Raw genomic sequence first — 18385 nt, forward strand, 5'->3', positions numbered from 1 at the left:
ATCTCCAACTGAAGGCATAGAATAAGCCTTCAAGAAGATGAGCAAAAAGTCTTACCTCCCCCTAAGGCTAGTAAAGCCATAAATAAAGCTAATGTTTTAATGAAATATATTTTGCATATGACATTATATTAAATATGAGGAAGGGGTTTTTCATGACAAATCTGTGAATGCGCTACCTTTCAACTTACCACTGTATACACACAATCCTTTTCAACATAAAAGCACTCTATCCAATTTTTAATCTTAATATTTAATTTGTTTTAAGTCAAGCCAGTTTTGCTGCATGATCAACTGCAAACCACAGGTATTATTCTACCACAACAGCCTGGCAACTGGCTCATATTCAGTTACACTATCACAGCACACACACACACACACACACACACACACACACACACAAGACTAACTGTATGATCATGTGGCTACTGCAGAAGGCCTTCAAGCTCAATCCTAGGTGGGCCTCAAGAGGATAATGCTTATTCTGTTGAAGTCACAGACAAATCACAGTACCACAGAGCCAGGATCAAAACGAGACCCAACTATACCAAGAGTACATTTAATCAATATTGGGTTTATAAGAAATAGGTATGTGGCCCAGTACTTGTGGGAAATTGTACAGAAATATGTACACAGATGAAGCAGTAAAGAGAATTACTGAACACTTACTAGCCATAATGATATTCAATGAAAAACTCCTCAGGTAGCATCAGGACAATTTTAGGCATGAAATATTTAAAGCAACAGAATCCAATTTCATAATTCTCTAGTGCTTAAAACATTTCTAAACCTTTGAGATCTTTTGGGAGGAGGGAGGAAAGAAGCATATACTATGTGTTATTTCTGCCATTAAAACATTTTTTATACAGAACAAAAAATTCTAGCTCCTAACTGAATCATTTTGCTGTTCATCTGAAACACTGCAAATTAACTATATTCCAATATAAGATACAAATTCAATTTAATTTTTAAAAATACTAATAAATAAATAAAGTCAAAAAAACATAAGCCCTATGTCCAGAATTAAGCAAGTCAGTGCTCTATCTGTAAGTTCAGAAAATAGATTTTATTAGATACATAGATAATAGAACTCTAATAGTTTATTTTAAATGATATGGTAGAACTGAATTACTCTATGAGTAAATCACACAGTTTATGTTATATAGAGCTTTAGAGACAATAATGGCTTTAATTAAGGCATAAAGTATGGATCTGAGTTCCATTACAACTAGTGATATGACTAGGTCATGGACTTTTATAAGCATCCATTTCCCTGTGGGTGTGCTAACTCAAATGTATGAATGGACAGGACACTCAAGGAGTCCTCTCAATGATGAACCACCAAGATTCAGCCCCACTTTCTTCCTTCCTTTAAAAAACCTAGTTTTATTTTAGAGACTTCTAATTTTATCTTCTATATAAAACACTTCAAACAGTAAGACTGACTGAATATGTCAGCAAAGGATTTTCTTGTAAAGTGTGTAGCAAAAAGTGTTTTGTTCTCTAATGTGTAATTTTATATCTACATCACTCAATTTTAATCTCCAAATACGTGTTTTTTCTTGAATTAATTAGGCCTTTAAATTAACTTTTTCTCCAATTTAGCACATTTTAATTTCTTAGATCAATCTCTCTGAACAAGACATAAAGAAATTGCTTTACTGGACAAAGAAATCTTTATAGTACTTTAATGCATAGGAACCTATTTTAAATCTTAAAAGTATTCTATTAAAATAGAACAAGATTTTGAACCGTGTTCATCACTAAAACTACTTACGTATCAAGCAAAAAGAAAAAAACAAAAGCTGGAATACACCGAGAAAGTTTACCTACTTTTAGGTTAATTTGCAACCCTACTTGTGGTGGTGACTTTAACACCTCATTACTGGGGAGTTTTATTCAGGTTTACTTTATAGAGTAGGTAATTTTATATATAATGCTTATACATACTTACCAAAACATAAATCTACACACACACACACATACCCTGCAAATCAAATGATTTAACTTTTCCCTAAAGCAACCATCTTTAAAGTATAATTTTTCTTACCGTTTAATTTTCATATCATTAGAACATAAGTCCTTTACATGCTATTTCACTACAATCTCTATATAAATGTCTCATTTTTCATAGAAAAAACTAATTACATGGTTCAGTAAGTTGCCTGTGGTAACACATCGATTTTATTTACATTCAAAAATTAGACTTCAGCTTATTCTCTCAATTTCAAGCACATTTAGCTTAATAATTCTATCTAATCCATTACATCTTTTCCTATTCTTCATATGAAAGAATTCTGAAATCTTAACCATCATTTTACAATATAAATTTACTGCTTACCAAAGTCTTAATAAGTATTTTACTTTCTCTTTTAAGAATAAAATGTATAATTTTCTATTAAATCTTTCAGTAATTACACACTAGAATCACTTGTATAATCATACAATGAAAACTATTACTATTTTATAGTTTTTTAGCAAGCTAATTCTTTCAAAACAAAACACAGTGAAAACAAGGAATACTTTATAACTACTCAGAACTAGCTACCATTTACCACTCGGTTCATGTTTTCCATCAAAGTGTTTGCTTCTTTTGAAACATAAATGTATTTTTCTATTATCCTCCACAAAGCAAATATGAAAATTAAAGTAACATTTACTTTTCAGATACACTGTGTTAACAATCTCAAGAATTATTAATGCCATGTAATGAAATCTCCATATAAATGTTGATACATAAAATATTAATATTAGAAATCTAGAATGTTGTAGAATGGTATAATTCACTTGTTTTCAAAAACATTAGATTTATACACTTGAAGAATAAATAAATGCAAACAATGTGAAAAAAGCTTTTTCAATCTAGCCAGAGATTAATTTTAATGAATCATAAATGAACTATCAATAATGACAAAACAGATATAAAAGCAGAGTGGAAAGTCAGGGATCAGAAGAAATTTCTTTAGAAGAAAAATTCAAACTAAATGACGTTTTACCTAATTTCATTCCTATTAATTTTATATGTAAAGGTGTCATTACGTTCAGAGAAAGCAATTCTTTTTCATTGCAACTGAGAATAAATCCATTTACAATGCTGACTAAAATTCATTTCATTTAGTCAAAGATAATCAGAAATCACCAAAACCCAACTGAAAATTCACACTGTTAAGATACACATACATGGTAATACATTCCTGTGTAGACATACTTCATTGTCTATGATTTTATGAAAATTCAATGCCAACACTTCTCTTTTTAGTATTCTAAGCAATAAGTGGCTATTAATTTTCAGAGATTGGCTTGATCAACATAATTTGCCTTTGCGAGCTCTTGAATGTTTTTCATCCTTTCTTCTCTCCTCTGCCTGCCCCCCATCTTTCTCATGACTTCAGAACAATCTTCATTTGAACTTTTAACTGCTTTTGTAAAAGCAGATGATTGAAGAAGTACTCTATCTTTAAACAGGTTCAGGTTCTTCCTCAAGCCAGAGTGAAAAGTTATGGGGGAAAATAACAATCACAGTCTCAAAGTTTTGCCCCAAACTTAACAGTTACAAAAGTAGGAGGGCATCTTTATACTGGATATTTACACCTCACTGAGAATCAAAAACAGAAATAAGAATGCCTTAACTAGGTTTCAATCTTCTCACATCATCAAATAATTCAAAATTTCAAGTGTATTTATTATAAATCAACCTTATGAAAGGATAAACCATGCTATGTTAGAATCATTTAAGAGGTTTTTCATTCATTCATTCAATGAATGTTATTAAGCACATACACAACTAATCTGTGTAAGATACTTCTTCTGGACCAGGAGTTCTTTGGGTCAAGCCATCTCCAATCCCTAGAAGTCTGTGCTTGCTCTTTGTATGATTTTGGGACTCAAAGATTGCATGTCTTTCCCATTACTGACTAACAGGCAATGAAATAACCAAACAATTGTGTTTATAAAATGATTCTGTTTGGTAAATAAGAAGTCAATTTAGCATAATATATTATTCTCTAAAAATCAAACTGAAAAATGTGGCAAAGAATTTAGTCAAGCAAAAACAGCCCAGTTATAATAAAATAAAACGGGCAAAAACTATCAATATAAAGTTCAGTACATAGTCATTGGTATTTTTCAATTTAAATCTGTATCCTAAACTAAAAACATTTAATAACTCAATTCAGAATAAAATATTACAATATTATGGTCTTCCTGCCCATATTCAATATCTTATATATAATCTTTCTAATTATCTTTCTTGATCAGAAACCTGTAACAATTCCTCAAAATCTATCAGATTAAGTCCTTGCTTCAGTGAACTCCACACTATGGCCCACCTCCCCACTTTTTGTTTCCCCCAACTATCTCACTCATATCCCACGTTCTGGGCAAGCCTGCCTCTTCCACAGTTCATTCACTGCCTGAAGGCCCATTTACAGAGGCTACTTTCTCTGACTAGGGCAAATTCCATTGCAACCTATGTAACAGATGTATCCTGTAAGACACCGCAAGCCTCACAGCCTCTGGGCTTCACCCCTATCTCCCTATCTCTTTCCCTGAAGTCGCATCTGGTACTTCTGCGAGATCCCTAACTTAAACATTTGGAGCTTACTCCACTATATCATCATTATGGACTCATTTAGCTGCTTCCCCAGTAAGACTGTGAGCTCCTTAAAGATGAGGATTCATTTTTACACATCCAGGGCTGATCACAGCTCTTGCCTAATAGAGACTGAATAAACAGACCAGAAACCAAGGTTTCTCGCTAGGACTTACAGTGTTCTTGTGAAAACTTTATAGAACACTTATTTATGCATTAGTCCTGGAATTGAGGGCTTCCCTGGTGGCTCAGACGGTAAAGAATCCGCCTGCAATGCAGGATAGCTGGGTTCAATCCCTCGGCTGGGAAGATCCCCTGGAGGACATGGCAACCCACTCCAGTATTCTTGCCTGGAGAATCCCATGGACAGAAGAGCCTGGCGGGCTACAGTCCATGAAGTCGCAAAGAGTTGGACACAAATGAGCGACTCAGCACAGCACACACCTGGAACTGAATGTTTGCTAATGTGGAAAGCAGTCAATCTACTGTATTTCTCTTATATACTTACAGTGTTCCCTGCATTATACATATTTGTGTGCCTGTCTTATATCCTTTTCAGACTATAATTTATCAAGGGTAGAGATTTCAAAACCCTATAATTGGACCTGCTGATACAGGTACTTAGAGATGGAAACAAGGAAGGAAATACTTGTATATTCAGTATTCAGCCAGTGTCCTTTGATACCTCTATGTGGAAAAGGCAGTAAAGTTACAAATCTACATTACAGGGATCCAACAGAGTCAAATCTTAAAGTTCTGACCTCTTTACAACATAATTTAAGGTCTGTTATGAAATTCTGTTTACAGACTCTATCTAGACAAATTTCCTATGAATAGGAACATCTTCACTGCTCTCAGTTTATTATTCTCAGTTATTCGACATTAACAAACTCAAAAATGATTACTTCAATCTAAAAGTATACTTTAAAAAACTAGTATTTGACAAACATCAGCAAATAGTGAATGTTATACCACATAGATCAACTGCCAAAATGTTTTCATTTTAACATCTGAGTTAATTGCTGGTACTGAAGTAGCAGCAGTAGTCACAATTCTAGATTGGCTTGCTCTCTGTGCTTTTCTGAGTACTTAAACATTTTTTATTCTTGTAACCCAGTTTAGAGTGAGGAAACTGAAGCACGAATAAGGTAAATAACTAAACCAAAGATACAGAGCAAGCAAGTCAATAAGCAGGGATTGAAACCCAAACCTCTGAACCACTATGCTATACAATATAAACAACAACTCCCTGAACAAGAGCCCAAAAGTGTTCATCCAAGTGACAGAGACCAGTTATAAACGTATCTTAGTCTTCTCATAGACTATTTCATAGGTATTTTAAGCAATTGAACAAAAAATGTAATATAAAACTATGTGTATCCTACAGGATTGTTCTCCTTCTGCATATACTTAAATATAATGCTTTGTGACATTTCTTAGTAGAATGCTATTTGGGCTTAACTGTAAAAACAAAGGTAAATGCCTAACAGCATAACTAAAAAGCATTTTTTTAAAGGACAGTAAAATGTCCCTTAAAAATAGAGAATGCTACAAATAATGGTACAATTATCTTAATATTAAAGGACCCTGACAAAATTTACTTTAGTCAAAATGGAATCATTCTTACACATACTAGAGAATGAAACAGATCAAAAGTATCCTAAATCTGTGTGACTGCCATTACAATACTCCCCTGGTATCCTTTTTTCATGATTGCTCTACATGTCATATTCTCCCTCACTTGAAACAAAGCAGTCTTTACGTCACTCATTTTTCTAATTAAGTTTCATATATTTCCTAATATTAGTTGAAACGTAAAACTACTCTTTGCAACCACTTTTACCTACAGAAAAGATCATTTGCCTTGATCTAATAACTTTCACACTTTCAACATATTAAAAAGAGTAGATGTACTTAACAAAGTTATGATTGTTTCATCACGCTAATACTTCCCTGGTGACATACCAAAAAATAAACAGTTTACACTGTTTTCAGACTCAATAGGGAAGAAAATTAAAACGCAATCATTCTCAGGCGAAAACATTCATAAGACACCGTTAAGTGAAAAGGGCTGAGTTAAAAAACAGTATGATACCACTTTCATTTATACACAGAAACACCAAACATTAAAACTCTGCTTTAGACTTCGGGATTCTTGTTTTTTTGTTTTCTTCCTTTGGCAGTTCTGTTTTCCTAACTTTCTAATTAAAGTGTAATATTTCTGTAATTTATAAAACGATCTAAAAGAATTTAATCTTCAATATGTACCACAAAAAACACTTAAAACATGAACAAATGTACATAGGCAATCTATAGCAACTATAAAATATTCAAACAGGCTACATCTTTTCGTTAACACAGTAACAAAATTCATGAGAAATAACACAGTAACTTAGCAAGTTATTTCTAAAAACACTGACCATGTGCCTTTTTGGTATGGATAAATAACTTTATACATCAACTAAATAAGCTTAAGTAATAGTTGGGCTTGGTTTCATCTTCATTATAAAATGATTATTTGTGTTGCTAACAGTAAAGACCAGACCAAAAAGTTAAAACATAAAGGATCAACAGGGAAAAAGAAAGAGAGTGAGACTGAGTCAGAAACAATCACAGAAAATGAAGGGGAAAGAAATGGAAAAAAAAAAAAAAAAGTTATATTCCTCTACCATGTGTGCAAAATACTGTGAAAGAAGAAAAAGATATGCTTTGATACTTAAATGGACAAATATAAATGCTATCTTTTAGGAGGTATTTTATTTTAAAAACTCTGATTAAACGGAAACCAGATGTTTAAAACTAATTTTACCTGAGTTCACTGCAAACTACATGTAATAAGCTTTGAGATGTACATAATTCTGAGATTTTGCTGACTAACCAGCTAGGTAAGCAATCTTACCCAGAATAGATTCTTATATATATATAAACCAAATACTCTAAAAAACTATGGGAGAAAGGTTTGAGCTGAACAAATGGACCATAAAGTAAACAGCTCAATTAGTCCACTGTGGTTTACTGCCCTCTGGCTGTTGTGGCAGGAGATATCACAGATAAAAAAAAGTGGCTGTAAAGAAAAGCCAGGAAGGTGTCAAGCAGAAGTTGGCGGGAAATCCTTTAGGGAAATTTAGATGCTTTAAAATAGATCCTCAGATACATTAAAATTAGTTTTACTCCTTCCTATAAAAAAAAAAATTAAATATACGCAGTAACAAAACATTCAAACACTAACCAAAATTTTTCAACCACAAATTAATAAGAGTAATTTAGCCATTATAACGGAGAAGGCAATGGCACCCCACTCCAGTACTCTTGCCTGGAAAATTCCATGGACGGAGGAGCCTGGTGGGCTGCAGTCCATGGGGTCGCTAAGAGTCGGACACGACTGAGCGACTTCACTTTCACTTTTCACTTTCATGCATTGGAGAAGGAAATGGCAATCCACTCCAGTGTTCTTGGCTGGAGAATCCCAGGCACGGGGGAGCCTGGTGGGCTACCATCTATGGGGTCGCACAGAGTCGGACATGACTGAAGCGACTTAGCAGCAGCAGCAGCAGACATTATAAATGCTGGCTCTAGGAGACTAAGTCCAAAAGAGTTAATGACCTATCCGAACTAAAAATCAGAATTAGCCCTGATTTAGAAAAATTCTTTAGCATACTAGACGAAAACATTTAAGGAAAGAGGTAAAAAAGTTTTACTAGAAATTCAAAGAATATCAATAAAATTTCCTCTGGTTATAAATTGGTGGTAAATACAAAAAGTATCGATAGCTCAGAAAAATCAAAGTCTTATACTAATTCAAAATTTCCAGATATCAGAGGTAATCTGAAGTTAAACATTAGGCAGCATTAGAGCAAATAATTCCTGGAATCACCTACTTACATAAAAAGCAGGAACAAAACACAGGAAAACATGCTACATCAAAACCAGAGTAGATTCTTTACATAAATCTTTCTTTAAATATACTATGCAATGACACCTCATAGTTCTGTCCAATAAGGCTTGCACTAAGTTTCTATTATCACTTTACAATTTTCCACCAGAGCTCAGCTGGCAAAAACTATAACAGCACGAGTCCAAAAAGAAAAAAAAAATTCTTTTCATTTCACTGACTTGCTCTAATAACTCACATTTCACTATCATTTTAATACAGTAGATCTTAGCCTCAATTCCAACCCAAACACCCAGGGGACACTATACTTTAATAGAGTGGCTCTCAAGGTACTGAGTCCCAGTATGAATGGGAAAGAATCTGAAAAAAAAAACAGGGGTGGAAAGAAGAGGGGTGAGTAAAGAGGTTCCTTTGACACAAATCCATTAAATACTTGGATTTTTCTTCTTAGCAACTCTTAATAACCTTTTCAGAATTTACCACTATTCAAAACATATATAATGCAGATAGTTTTTAAGAAAAAACAAAAAACTTACCCTGTAGTTCATGATGTATTACACCCACTAGATTGGGTTCGTCTCCCCACCAGAATATCCATAACTCTTTGCAATCTGGTTTGACATCACGGCGCCATACACACAGCAAGTTGGCTTGGAGACAGCGGATGAAACTTAACAGGATTGGATCATCTTGGGCTGGGGCTGAAATTATGGGTCCACAGTCCCCGTGCCCTCCAAAATTGTACCTACGCCATTTGATTCCTGTGAGTTCAGCCTGGAAAAAGAAAATTACAATTTTGACTGTTTTCTTCACATAAAGAACACTAAAAACAGGCTTCAATACAGAAAAATAAATCTGCTAAAAATAATATTTACAAATTTCTGTCAATCCTTGATTTTTTTTAAGGGGGTAGAAAGTTCATTTCTTCCTATCAAGATTTCTAAATACATTATATATCAAAATACAGCAAAAAAGTAATCATTTCCTGTTGAACCGTTTTTTATCTATTATTTACTATAAAGTCCCTATACATAAAACTTTCTATATTATTATTCCTTATTTAACTCATAAATTACATTTAGAAATCAAGAGTCTGTAGAACTGAAATAATTTCTTTCAAAGAATTTCCTCAATTTCATCCCATCCAGAAACTATAGTTTAAATCTTTTTTAATTGGGGAAATACAATGCAGTAACATAGTACTTCATTATGAAAGCCAAAATAACCTGCTAATAAACTAATGGAATGTTATCGGCAATTTATTCCTGCTATTTAGTGTGTGGCACACAGAAAAGCTTTCCTTCTATAACAATTCCCTAGTGCAGTTTGGTCTTTTGTTTTTAAAACACATTTTGAAACATAGTAACTTTAAACCAGCTGAGAGCAGATCCTCTATCTTTGATCTGTCTTGTGAATTTGTATTCTAAAATTTCTTAAGTATTAAGTTTAAAAAGAACGAAGTTTCAAGGATGTTTCAACACAAACAAAAGCTGAATTCCTTACTTGACTAGGAACTACAACTATGTATTCAAAACTGATAGTAAAACTTATTCATAACATAATTCTGTACCAAAGAGTCCATGTATCCCTTGCATTTAACCCTTACTCACTCATATTCCCCCTCCTCACACCACTCCCAACCACCAAGTTAGTAATTTTTGTCAAGTTGCTTTTCGAAAAACAAGAACCACAGGTGAGAAAAATAACTGTTACCTTCTACTAGCATAACTAAAACAAGCTGAAGTCCTAAAACAATCACTATATATAAAGAACATCTCCAAGAAAAAATTATCAGTTTTCTTCAATCCCCAAAAAAGCATCACTAAAAGAAAATGATTCCAAAAATACAAACACCCAAACTAGAACTGTCTGAAATTCACTAATTTTTCCTTTCACAGTATGAGATGTGGAAATCTAATCTTTAATGAAAATTCTCAGTAAAACCTGGTATTGGCATCATTTAGGCTTTCTCTTTGGACCACTTGGTTTTTCCTACAACTAAATATACCTGGCCAAGGAAAAGGTTCAAACAAAAAAGTAAACTAATCACACAAGAAATAATTATTTTCCATTATCATATGAGAAATAATTATCAGCATACTTTCCTGTTTTTCTGTACCTAAACATTTTGAAGTTTACATGTTTTCATATCCTTTTTCATTTACTATAAATATTTTTTATATTACTAATTACCATTCAAAAATAATATTTTCATACTACTCACTGCTTGGAGAAAACAATTTATTCAATAACAACTGGACAATCTTCATTTTTCTCACTATTATAATTATTATAACTGGAGAACATCCTTGAACATTATTTTCCTCAATTATTTCCTTAGGAGAGATTGTTTGATGCAGAATTACCAAAGACTACAAATATTTTAGTCTTTGGTAAACTCAGAAAAGAATGCTACCATATTGCTTTTCAGTAGTCTCATCAACACAAATAACGTCCTCCCAAACTGCCTATCTTTAAAAACTCCTATCAGTTTAATAAAATGGTATGTCCTTGTACTAACTGGTAGTCCTCATTCCACTTAGAGAAAATCATTATCATATATTTGATCTGATTTGAGCCAGTTTTCCTGGGTTTGACTTCCAGCTCTGTACTTATTAGCTGGAGGCAGAAGTATCCAGCAAATCATTTAATCTTGGTCTCTCAGTTCCCTTACAAGTAAAATGAGAATAATGGTATTCAGAATTGATCAAATGAGTTAGTATACACAGACAGTGCTTAGGACAGTGCCTGGCACAGGGCCAAAAACATAAATGATACTGCTGTCATTACTAGTATAGTTGTACTGCTTCCCTTCAGTTGTCTGTGTTTTCTATCATATAGATTTGTTTCTTCAAATAAAAGCAATATGTATGTATCTGTTTATGTTTTAATCAGAAAGCCAAAGATCAAGCTTTAAATATGTATCAAAGAAGGTATTAAATAAAAAGACTACGTGGGAGCAATTGAAATCAGAAAAGTAGAAGACTTGTTCAATCACTCAGTCGTGTCCAACTCTGTGACCCCATGGGCTGCAGCCAGCCAGGCTCCCCTGTCCATGGGATTTGGGGGTTGCCATTTCCTCTTCCAGGGGATCCTCCCAACCCAGTGATTGAACCTGCATCTCCTGCACTGCAGACAGATTCTTTCCCACTAGAAGACTAACTTTTCTTTCATCACGTAAACAAGCATTCTATGCCCAAGGATCCTGAGGAAGTGAGGGGAGAGGGAGGTAAGGGGGGGAATGAAAATATACCAATGAATGCGAACCACTCAGCAGTCCATCGGGTCACAAAGAGTCAGAAACAACTGACAGACTAACACTAATGTTTACACTAAACGTATTTAAAAGGTTAGAAAATTTAAATATATCAGATATTTAAACATCAGGTGAGTCAGTTCCCAAGAAAATCTATGAACCGCAATTTACTCATGAAAATCTACGAACCGCAATTTACTCACAAGAATAGTTTCACCTGTAACATCCAATATGGCTCGGCAGACAAAAATACTTGGCTTTGATTCAGGAGAATGGTTTCCTAATCCTAGCACTTCCACTAACTTCCTATCAGTGCTTCTATGGTCTCAGTGGTAAAAGAAAGCCGCTGCCACCTGCTCTCTATCTTTATGGAGTTCTTCTAGCAAGTGATATAATACAAATGCAAGTGACATTACTTCAAAGCTACAAACTTAATCTCTTTATAACTAATTCAGCCAGAAGTACTAAAAATGTCCAGTCATTTAAAAACAATTTACCCCTTTACCTTAAAGCTAAATATCACTATACCAATCTTCAACGGAAAATGTAACAATGAAACACCATTAAAGCCTAACATATATCTAAGTATAAAATGAATGTTCAAAGATTTAGCTTTACATTTTGAATTAGTGATGGACAGGGAGGCCTGGCGTGCTGCGATTCATGGGGTCGCAAAGAGTCGGACACGACTGAGCGACTGAACTGAACTGACTGAACTGAAGAGGAAAATGATTGAAACACTTTGCCCATGAAAAAAAAATTTTATCATGGATATAGATTCAATTACACTATTAAAATGTCCTTATATGCCATGATCATGTTTATAGTTAAAAATCAATTCCACACAAAGGTCTGGTGACCCCATTTCTGACAAATGTATATCTCCAAGACTCAATATTCTTGAGGCAATCCTTTAAAATATTTCTAGATGCAAATTGTCCCCAAAATGAAACTATTTCTCACTGTCAAAGATAAACAATCCATATTTATACTTAAGATTGTTGTTGTTCAGTCGCTCAGTCGTGTCCAACTCTTGTGACCCCATGGACTGTAGCCCACCAGGCTCCTCTGTCATTGGAATTATCCAGGCAAGAGTACTGGTGTGGATTGCCATTTCCTTCTCCAGGGGATCTTCCCGACCCAGGGATCAAACCTGCATCTCCTGGGTTGGCAGGTGGATTCTTTACCACTGAGCCACCAGGGACTCCCTAAGCTTAAGATTACATAGTTTTAAAAATATAGAATCAAAAGTATAAATATATAAATATTTTTATTCATCACCTACTTAATACCAGGCACCACAGCAGGGTCTTCACATAGAATTTCTAATATGAGGCACCATACTAGGCTTCATATGTAATTTCTACATATGAGGCCTTCATATGTAATCTCTAATCTTGGCCAACAGCTAAAGAAATTAGAAGTCAGAAAAATTAAATAACTCTTCCATAACCACACAGGTAGCAACTGGCAAATCCCAAACATAACTGAATTTAAAGCATGAATTCTTTCTACTCTGCCATAATGTTTCATAGGGCTAATGGTAACAAGTAGCCCTAGAGGATTATAAAATAGTACAAAGAAACTGTCATCAACTCAAGTTAGCAATGACAAGACCTCATGGCCATACATTCCAATTTAAGAAAGTTCATGAATCTTTCTTCACTCTTCCTGAGTTATTAAGAAAACTAGTATAAGACTGCTCACTACACCATCCCATAAACAGAAGAGATTAATTTCACTCAGATAATTACATACTCCTGTACACATTACCACTGTAAGACCATAACCACACAAGCTAATTCTTAGGGTATGTATAACAAACCAATAAAATAACTACTCTAATAGTAACAGAGACTGGAGGGAAGTTTTCTCAGCAATGGCTAGTATCAGCTGCAAAGGTAGTCAAGGTCCTTGGGGAATTGAACTTAACCAGAAGAGACTCTCCCAGCCAAAACAGTAGCTCAATTCAGAATGGTTCTAACTAAATTGCAACAGAATCAGGATAACTGCATTTTCTTATGACATGAATGTATTTAAAGAAAATTTATATTGAATCTTACCATCCTAATCTTTAGGTACTAATGTAAGAAGTGAGCTGATAAATTTTCCCACTGGAGGTCACTTATTTGCACTGACCCACTGCAATCAGATCCCTTGTGACCAACATACATCAATACTTGCAAAGTGGCTCTCCAAAGTTAACTGTATTCAGAGGCCATGGAATAGAGTAAAACTAATGTAACTTGACGGAGAAGGCAATGGCACCCCACTCCAGTACTCTTGCCTGGAAAATCCCATGGACGGAGGAGCCTGGAAGGCTGCAGTCCACTGGGTCGCTAAGGGTTGAACACGACTGAGTGACTTCACTTTCACTTTTCACTTTCATGCATTGGAGAAGGAAATGGCAACCCACTCCAGTGTTCTTGCCTGGAGAATCCCAGGGACGGGGGAGCCTGGTGGGCTGCCGTCTATGGGGTCGCACAGAGTCGGACACAAGTGAAGCGACTTAGCAAGCAAGCAGTGTAACTTGAGAAGAATGAACCCCGGGTATATTATGGAAAGAACACTGGCTGCAGGTCAGGAGACCAAGGCTCTAGTACTAGTTTTTCAACTATTTAGCTAAATGGTATCAGGAAATCTCCATCTTAGGGCACCTTGGCAAGGTGATACGGCTGACCTAGATACTATAAAGAGCTCATGTCTCCTGACCCAAGCTAATTACATCCCACTCACAAACGTGACTTGTAAATGAAACTGACCCTCATTAGAGACATTTGAATTTTCAAGAAATAGGTGAAATAAAGATTTCTCAAACTACAGAACAAGCAGCTTAATATCAATCCTTGGCAGGATTCTAGGATGATCTGTAGAAAAGGCAGATGTGATCATCTGGGACTAACGTGAGTACATGAGGAAATTTCAAGTCTGCCTCACACCACTTCCTCCTGTGATAGGGTTACTACGCTAGCAGATCAGAAAAATATAGCTAACAAACATATTAAGTCACCTCTCAACGAGTCAAAGGAAAGAAAAAAGTTAGGATAACAGAAAACGTCTGTTAAAACATAACTAATCAGCTCCAGGTAAAGATGGCAGAACAAATACACACATCTGCTTTTGCTCGCTCTTAAATCCCTCAAAAAACCCAGTAAAGAAGTTTGTTTCTTTGTTTTGTTCCCTTAAATCAGAAAATCACAACAGTAGGTAGCAGAGATGAGAGCATCCAGATTTTTAAAGGTAAGTAGCCAACGCTCAAGAGGTCAGGAGCCTTATTAGGTACCTAAGAAAACTGAATCTGGGCTGTGGTGAAAGCAAAGCTACAACCCAGTTTACACAGAACGATAAACACAGGTACAGTCGTCCCTGAGTATCCATGGGGGATTGGTTCCAGGACACTCCACAAATTATCAAAATCTGTGGATGCTCAAGTAGTTTAAATAAATGGTGCATAATTTGCATTTAACCTATGCATATCATTTAACCTATGCATATAATTATCAAAGAACTAAAAGGGCTCTTAGAAATTTTAAAACAATGATGCCAGAAACGATAAAACATCCAGAAAAGGGCTGGAAGATAAAGTTTCTCCCAGAAAGTAAAGCAAATAAAAATAAATAAATAAAAATAGGAGGGTGGGGGGAGATAAAACTAAAGGATCAGCCCAGGATGTTCAAAACCAAATAAAAGAGCTTTCAGAAAGGGAAAACACAGAAAATGAAAGAGGAAATGACCAATAAAATGATTCAAGAAAATTTTGAGGGGTGAAGAGGTAAGGGTGGGGACAAAAATGCAAATTTCCAGATTGAAAGGGACTCACAGAAACCATATTACTGTAAACTTTCAACACAATGCAGACAAAGACAAGCGCCTCAAAGCTCCCATATAGTAAAACGGGGTCAGGAATCAGAAGGATTTCTGACTTCTCAACAGTAATACTAGAAGCAAAAAGGCAATGGTGTAGTATCTCCAAAATTCTAAAGAAAAAGTATTCCAAACTAAACATCTATGCCGATCTAAATTATCTATGAAGTGTAAAAGCAGAATACATTTTAGAATATGCAATGTGTTTTTTAAAAAAATAAAAGGCACCCTTTCTTAGGAAGCTACTGGAGGCATACTCCATGAAAAGGAGGGAATAAACCGTAAGTAGCCATGAGATTTAGGAAATAGATTCAACATGGGAGGGAGCAAACGAAGCCCTAAGATTACAGGAAATAATCAGATGATCCCAGGTTGTGAACTGTGCACCAGTTAGAGGGCAACCAATCCAGATTATAAGAGGTCAGATGGCTCCAGGGAAGACCCTGTCACAAATCTGGAACTGACAGAACACCGGATATTTGAAAGTCTTTTAAATGGAGATTCAAATATTAGGCAAAAGGTTTGGTGATGAATTAGTAAAAAATACATAGAAAAGTAAATAGTCCAAAAGCAAGCAAACAAAATCCAGATAATTACCATCTTCGAGTTACACAGAAAAGAAAAAGTAATCAGAGTTTACTCGATGGCTCTGCCATATATTAACATAATCAAGTGAATGTTAACACTGAATACTGAGCTAACCAAAATTACAATACAGCTATTTTGGTGAAATGGAAGGATGGAAAAGGCATATTTGCTTAGTAGGCGGGAGACAGAATAAGCTAAATCTTGATTTTCAACAGTGGAAGGTTCAGAATTTTAAAACCTGAAAGTAATTATAAACTGTATTTAGAAACATTTAAAAATTAAGATAATGAACAAAAGTAGATGAACACGTATGTCTCTGGAGAGGGTAAAATAGGGGCCAGGAGTAAGGGAATGCTATTCACTAAACCTAGGAATTCCCTGGAGATCCAGTGGTTAGGACTGACTGTTATCACTGTCAGGCCTGGGTTCAAATCCTGGTTGGGACACTAAGACCTCACAAGCAGTGTGATGCAGTTAAAAGAACAATAAAAACCTTTTAGAATTATTTGATTCTTTAACTATGTCAGAGTACAATTCTGTTCTAAAATTTTAAAAAACACTAATCAAAATGTAGCAAAATATTTAATACATACAAAAAGTTAAAACTAATTTTGAGAACTCACTTATACATTTTTACAGACTGATTTTAGGCAAATTCTTAAGCTTCAGAACAACTTAATATCCCATAAATTGTGTTGCAAAGCCAGAAACTTATTTTACTGGGGGTTAAGATAACTGTTGTTATCTGTTTCTTCTCTCCATTTTTAGACTATTAAAACTCTAGGTGGGCAGAGACATGCTTCCAGCTGCATGCTCCCTCCCATCTAGCTCCGCTCACAGAGGCAAGGAGCACAACAGGGCACTGGGCCTCTCATCTGACTCTCATCCAACATGGTATTTTCATGTTGTGAGAAACGCAGTACGGTAACTCCCTCCATACAATAAGTTGTATGTCAAACACGCTTTCTAACACATACATACCTTTGCTGACTCATAATAACTTTTTCCCTCAACTGTAACTTTCTTCCCAGCCCTCAGTTTACCAACACTATTTCAAAAATATAAAGATTTTAAAAATGGAGTGTATCATGAGTGGAAAGGGGTGTTTTATTTGACAATGACCTAAACACAAACAATGTGAAGTAACTTATTTTAAAAGTTACTGCCATCCTAAGCTACACTGATAAATGTATAGTATCTAGATCCTATATAACAGATTTTAAGAGTCACTAGTCAATCCTGCTTTCAACTCCTAGCTCCTTAGTTTGAGAAAAATCTAGATAAGGTGCAACAAATTAACAGATTAGGATGAGGAAATCTAAACATGTCATATGGCTAGAGGTTATATGGCCTCATGTTCCAATTCTTTCAATCGAATAAATAGCAGAAAGAAAATAAACCCACAGCTGAATTAAGTTGAATGAAGTTAAGAGGCTGAAGAAATTTGAAAAATCTTCAAATTTAATCACAAAGAAGACTGATACAGGAAAGATGAAATCAATTTGCTCAGAACTGACCCAAGTAGTAGCAGACAATCAAATGGAAAAAACTAAAACAACAATGAGAGCTCACTGAAGAAAACAGCCCTGACTGGCATCCCTGAGAATCATAGATATGGGGGGTTAGCGAGAAGCTGGTCAATGCTAGACGTGGCTTCAAACATCGAAGAGCTGGTTAAACAGTATGATTTATAAGGTTCCTTTCAAACATGAAATATGTATCTCCTCCCTTTCAAGCATACGACTTCGTAACTCTAATATCATTTGTATCTCAGTCAAGTAGCTCAGGGGGTAGCAAACTAGGGCCTGCAGGTAGGCCACTTATTTTGTAAATTAAGTTTTATTAGTACACAACCACACCACGTATTGTCTATGGCTGGTTCCACAATACAACCACGCTGTTCAACCTGAAGTAATGAACTCTCTGGTTCTCTAAGGAAAAGTCTGCTCATCCCTAAACTAGGATAATATACACAGGCAAATATGACACTTAAAATATAAAATAAGAAGCACCAGAATTATCCTCCCACCATAAACAATCAAAAAACCAGACCAAAAAAAAAAAAAAAAAGGAAACTGGTTTCAGATACTGGACGGCAGACAACACAAAGGTAGAATCTCTGAGGTAAAGAAAACCAATGAAGCAGGTCCTATAGAGTCTACGGTAACTAGAATATATTAAAGTAGATCACCAGAAA

General features: G+C 35.1%; 1 protein-coding gene across 2 annotated transcripts in view; it reads right to left on the bottom strand.

Moving 5' to 3' along the window:
* MED13L (mediator complex subunit 13L) overlaps positions 1-18385 on the bottom strand; it is a 279235-nt gene that overhangs the window by 238141 nt on the left and 22709 nt on the right. For both annotated transcript variants that reach the window (XM_070386094.1, XM_070386093.1), the window contains exon 2: positions 9017-9254. In XM_070386094.1, the coding sequence (XP_070242195.1) occupies positions 9017-9254 (238 nt within the window). The remainder of the gene's footprint in view (positions 1-9016; positions 9255-18385) is intronic.

This window comes from Bos mutus, chromosome 17 (assembly GCF_027580195.1).
Source record: "Bos mutus isolate GX-2022 chromosome 17, NWIPB_WYAK_1.1, whole genome shotgun sequence".
NCBI lineage: Eukaryota > Metazoa > Chordata > Mammalia > Artiodactyla > Bovidae > Bos > Bos mutus.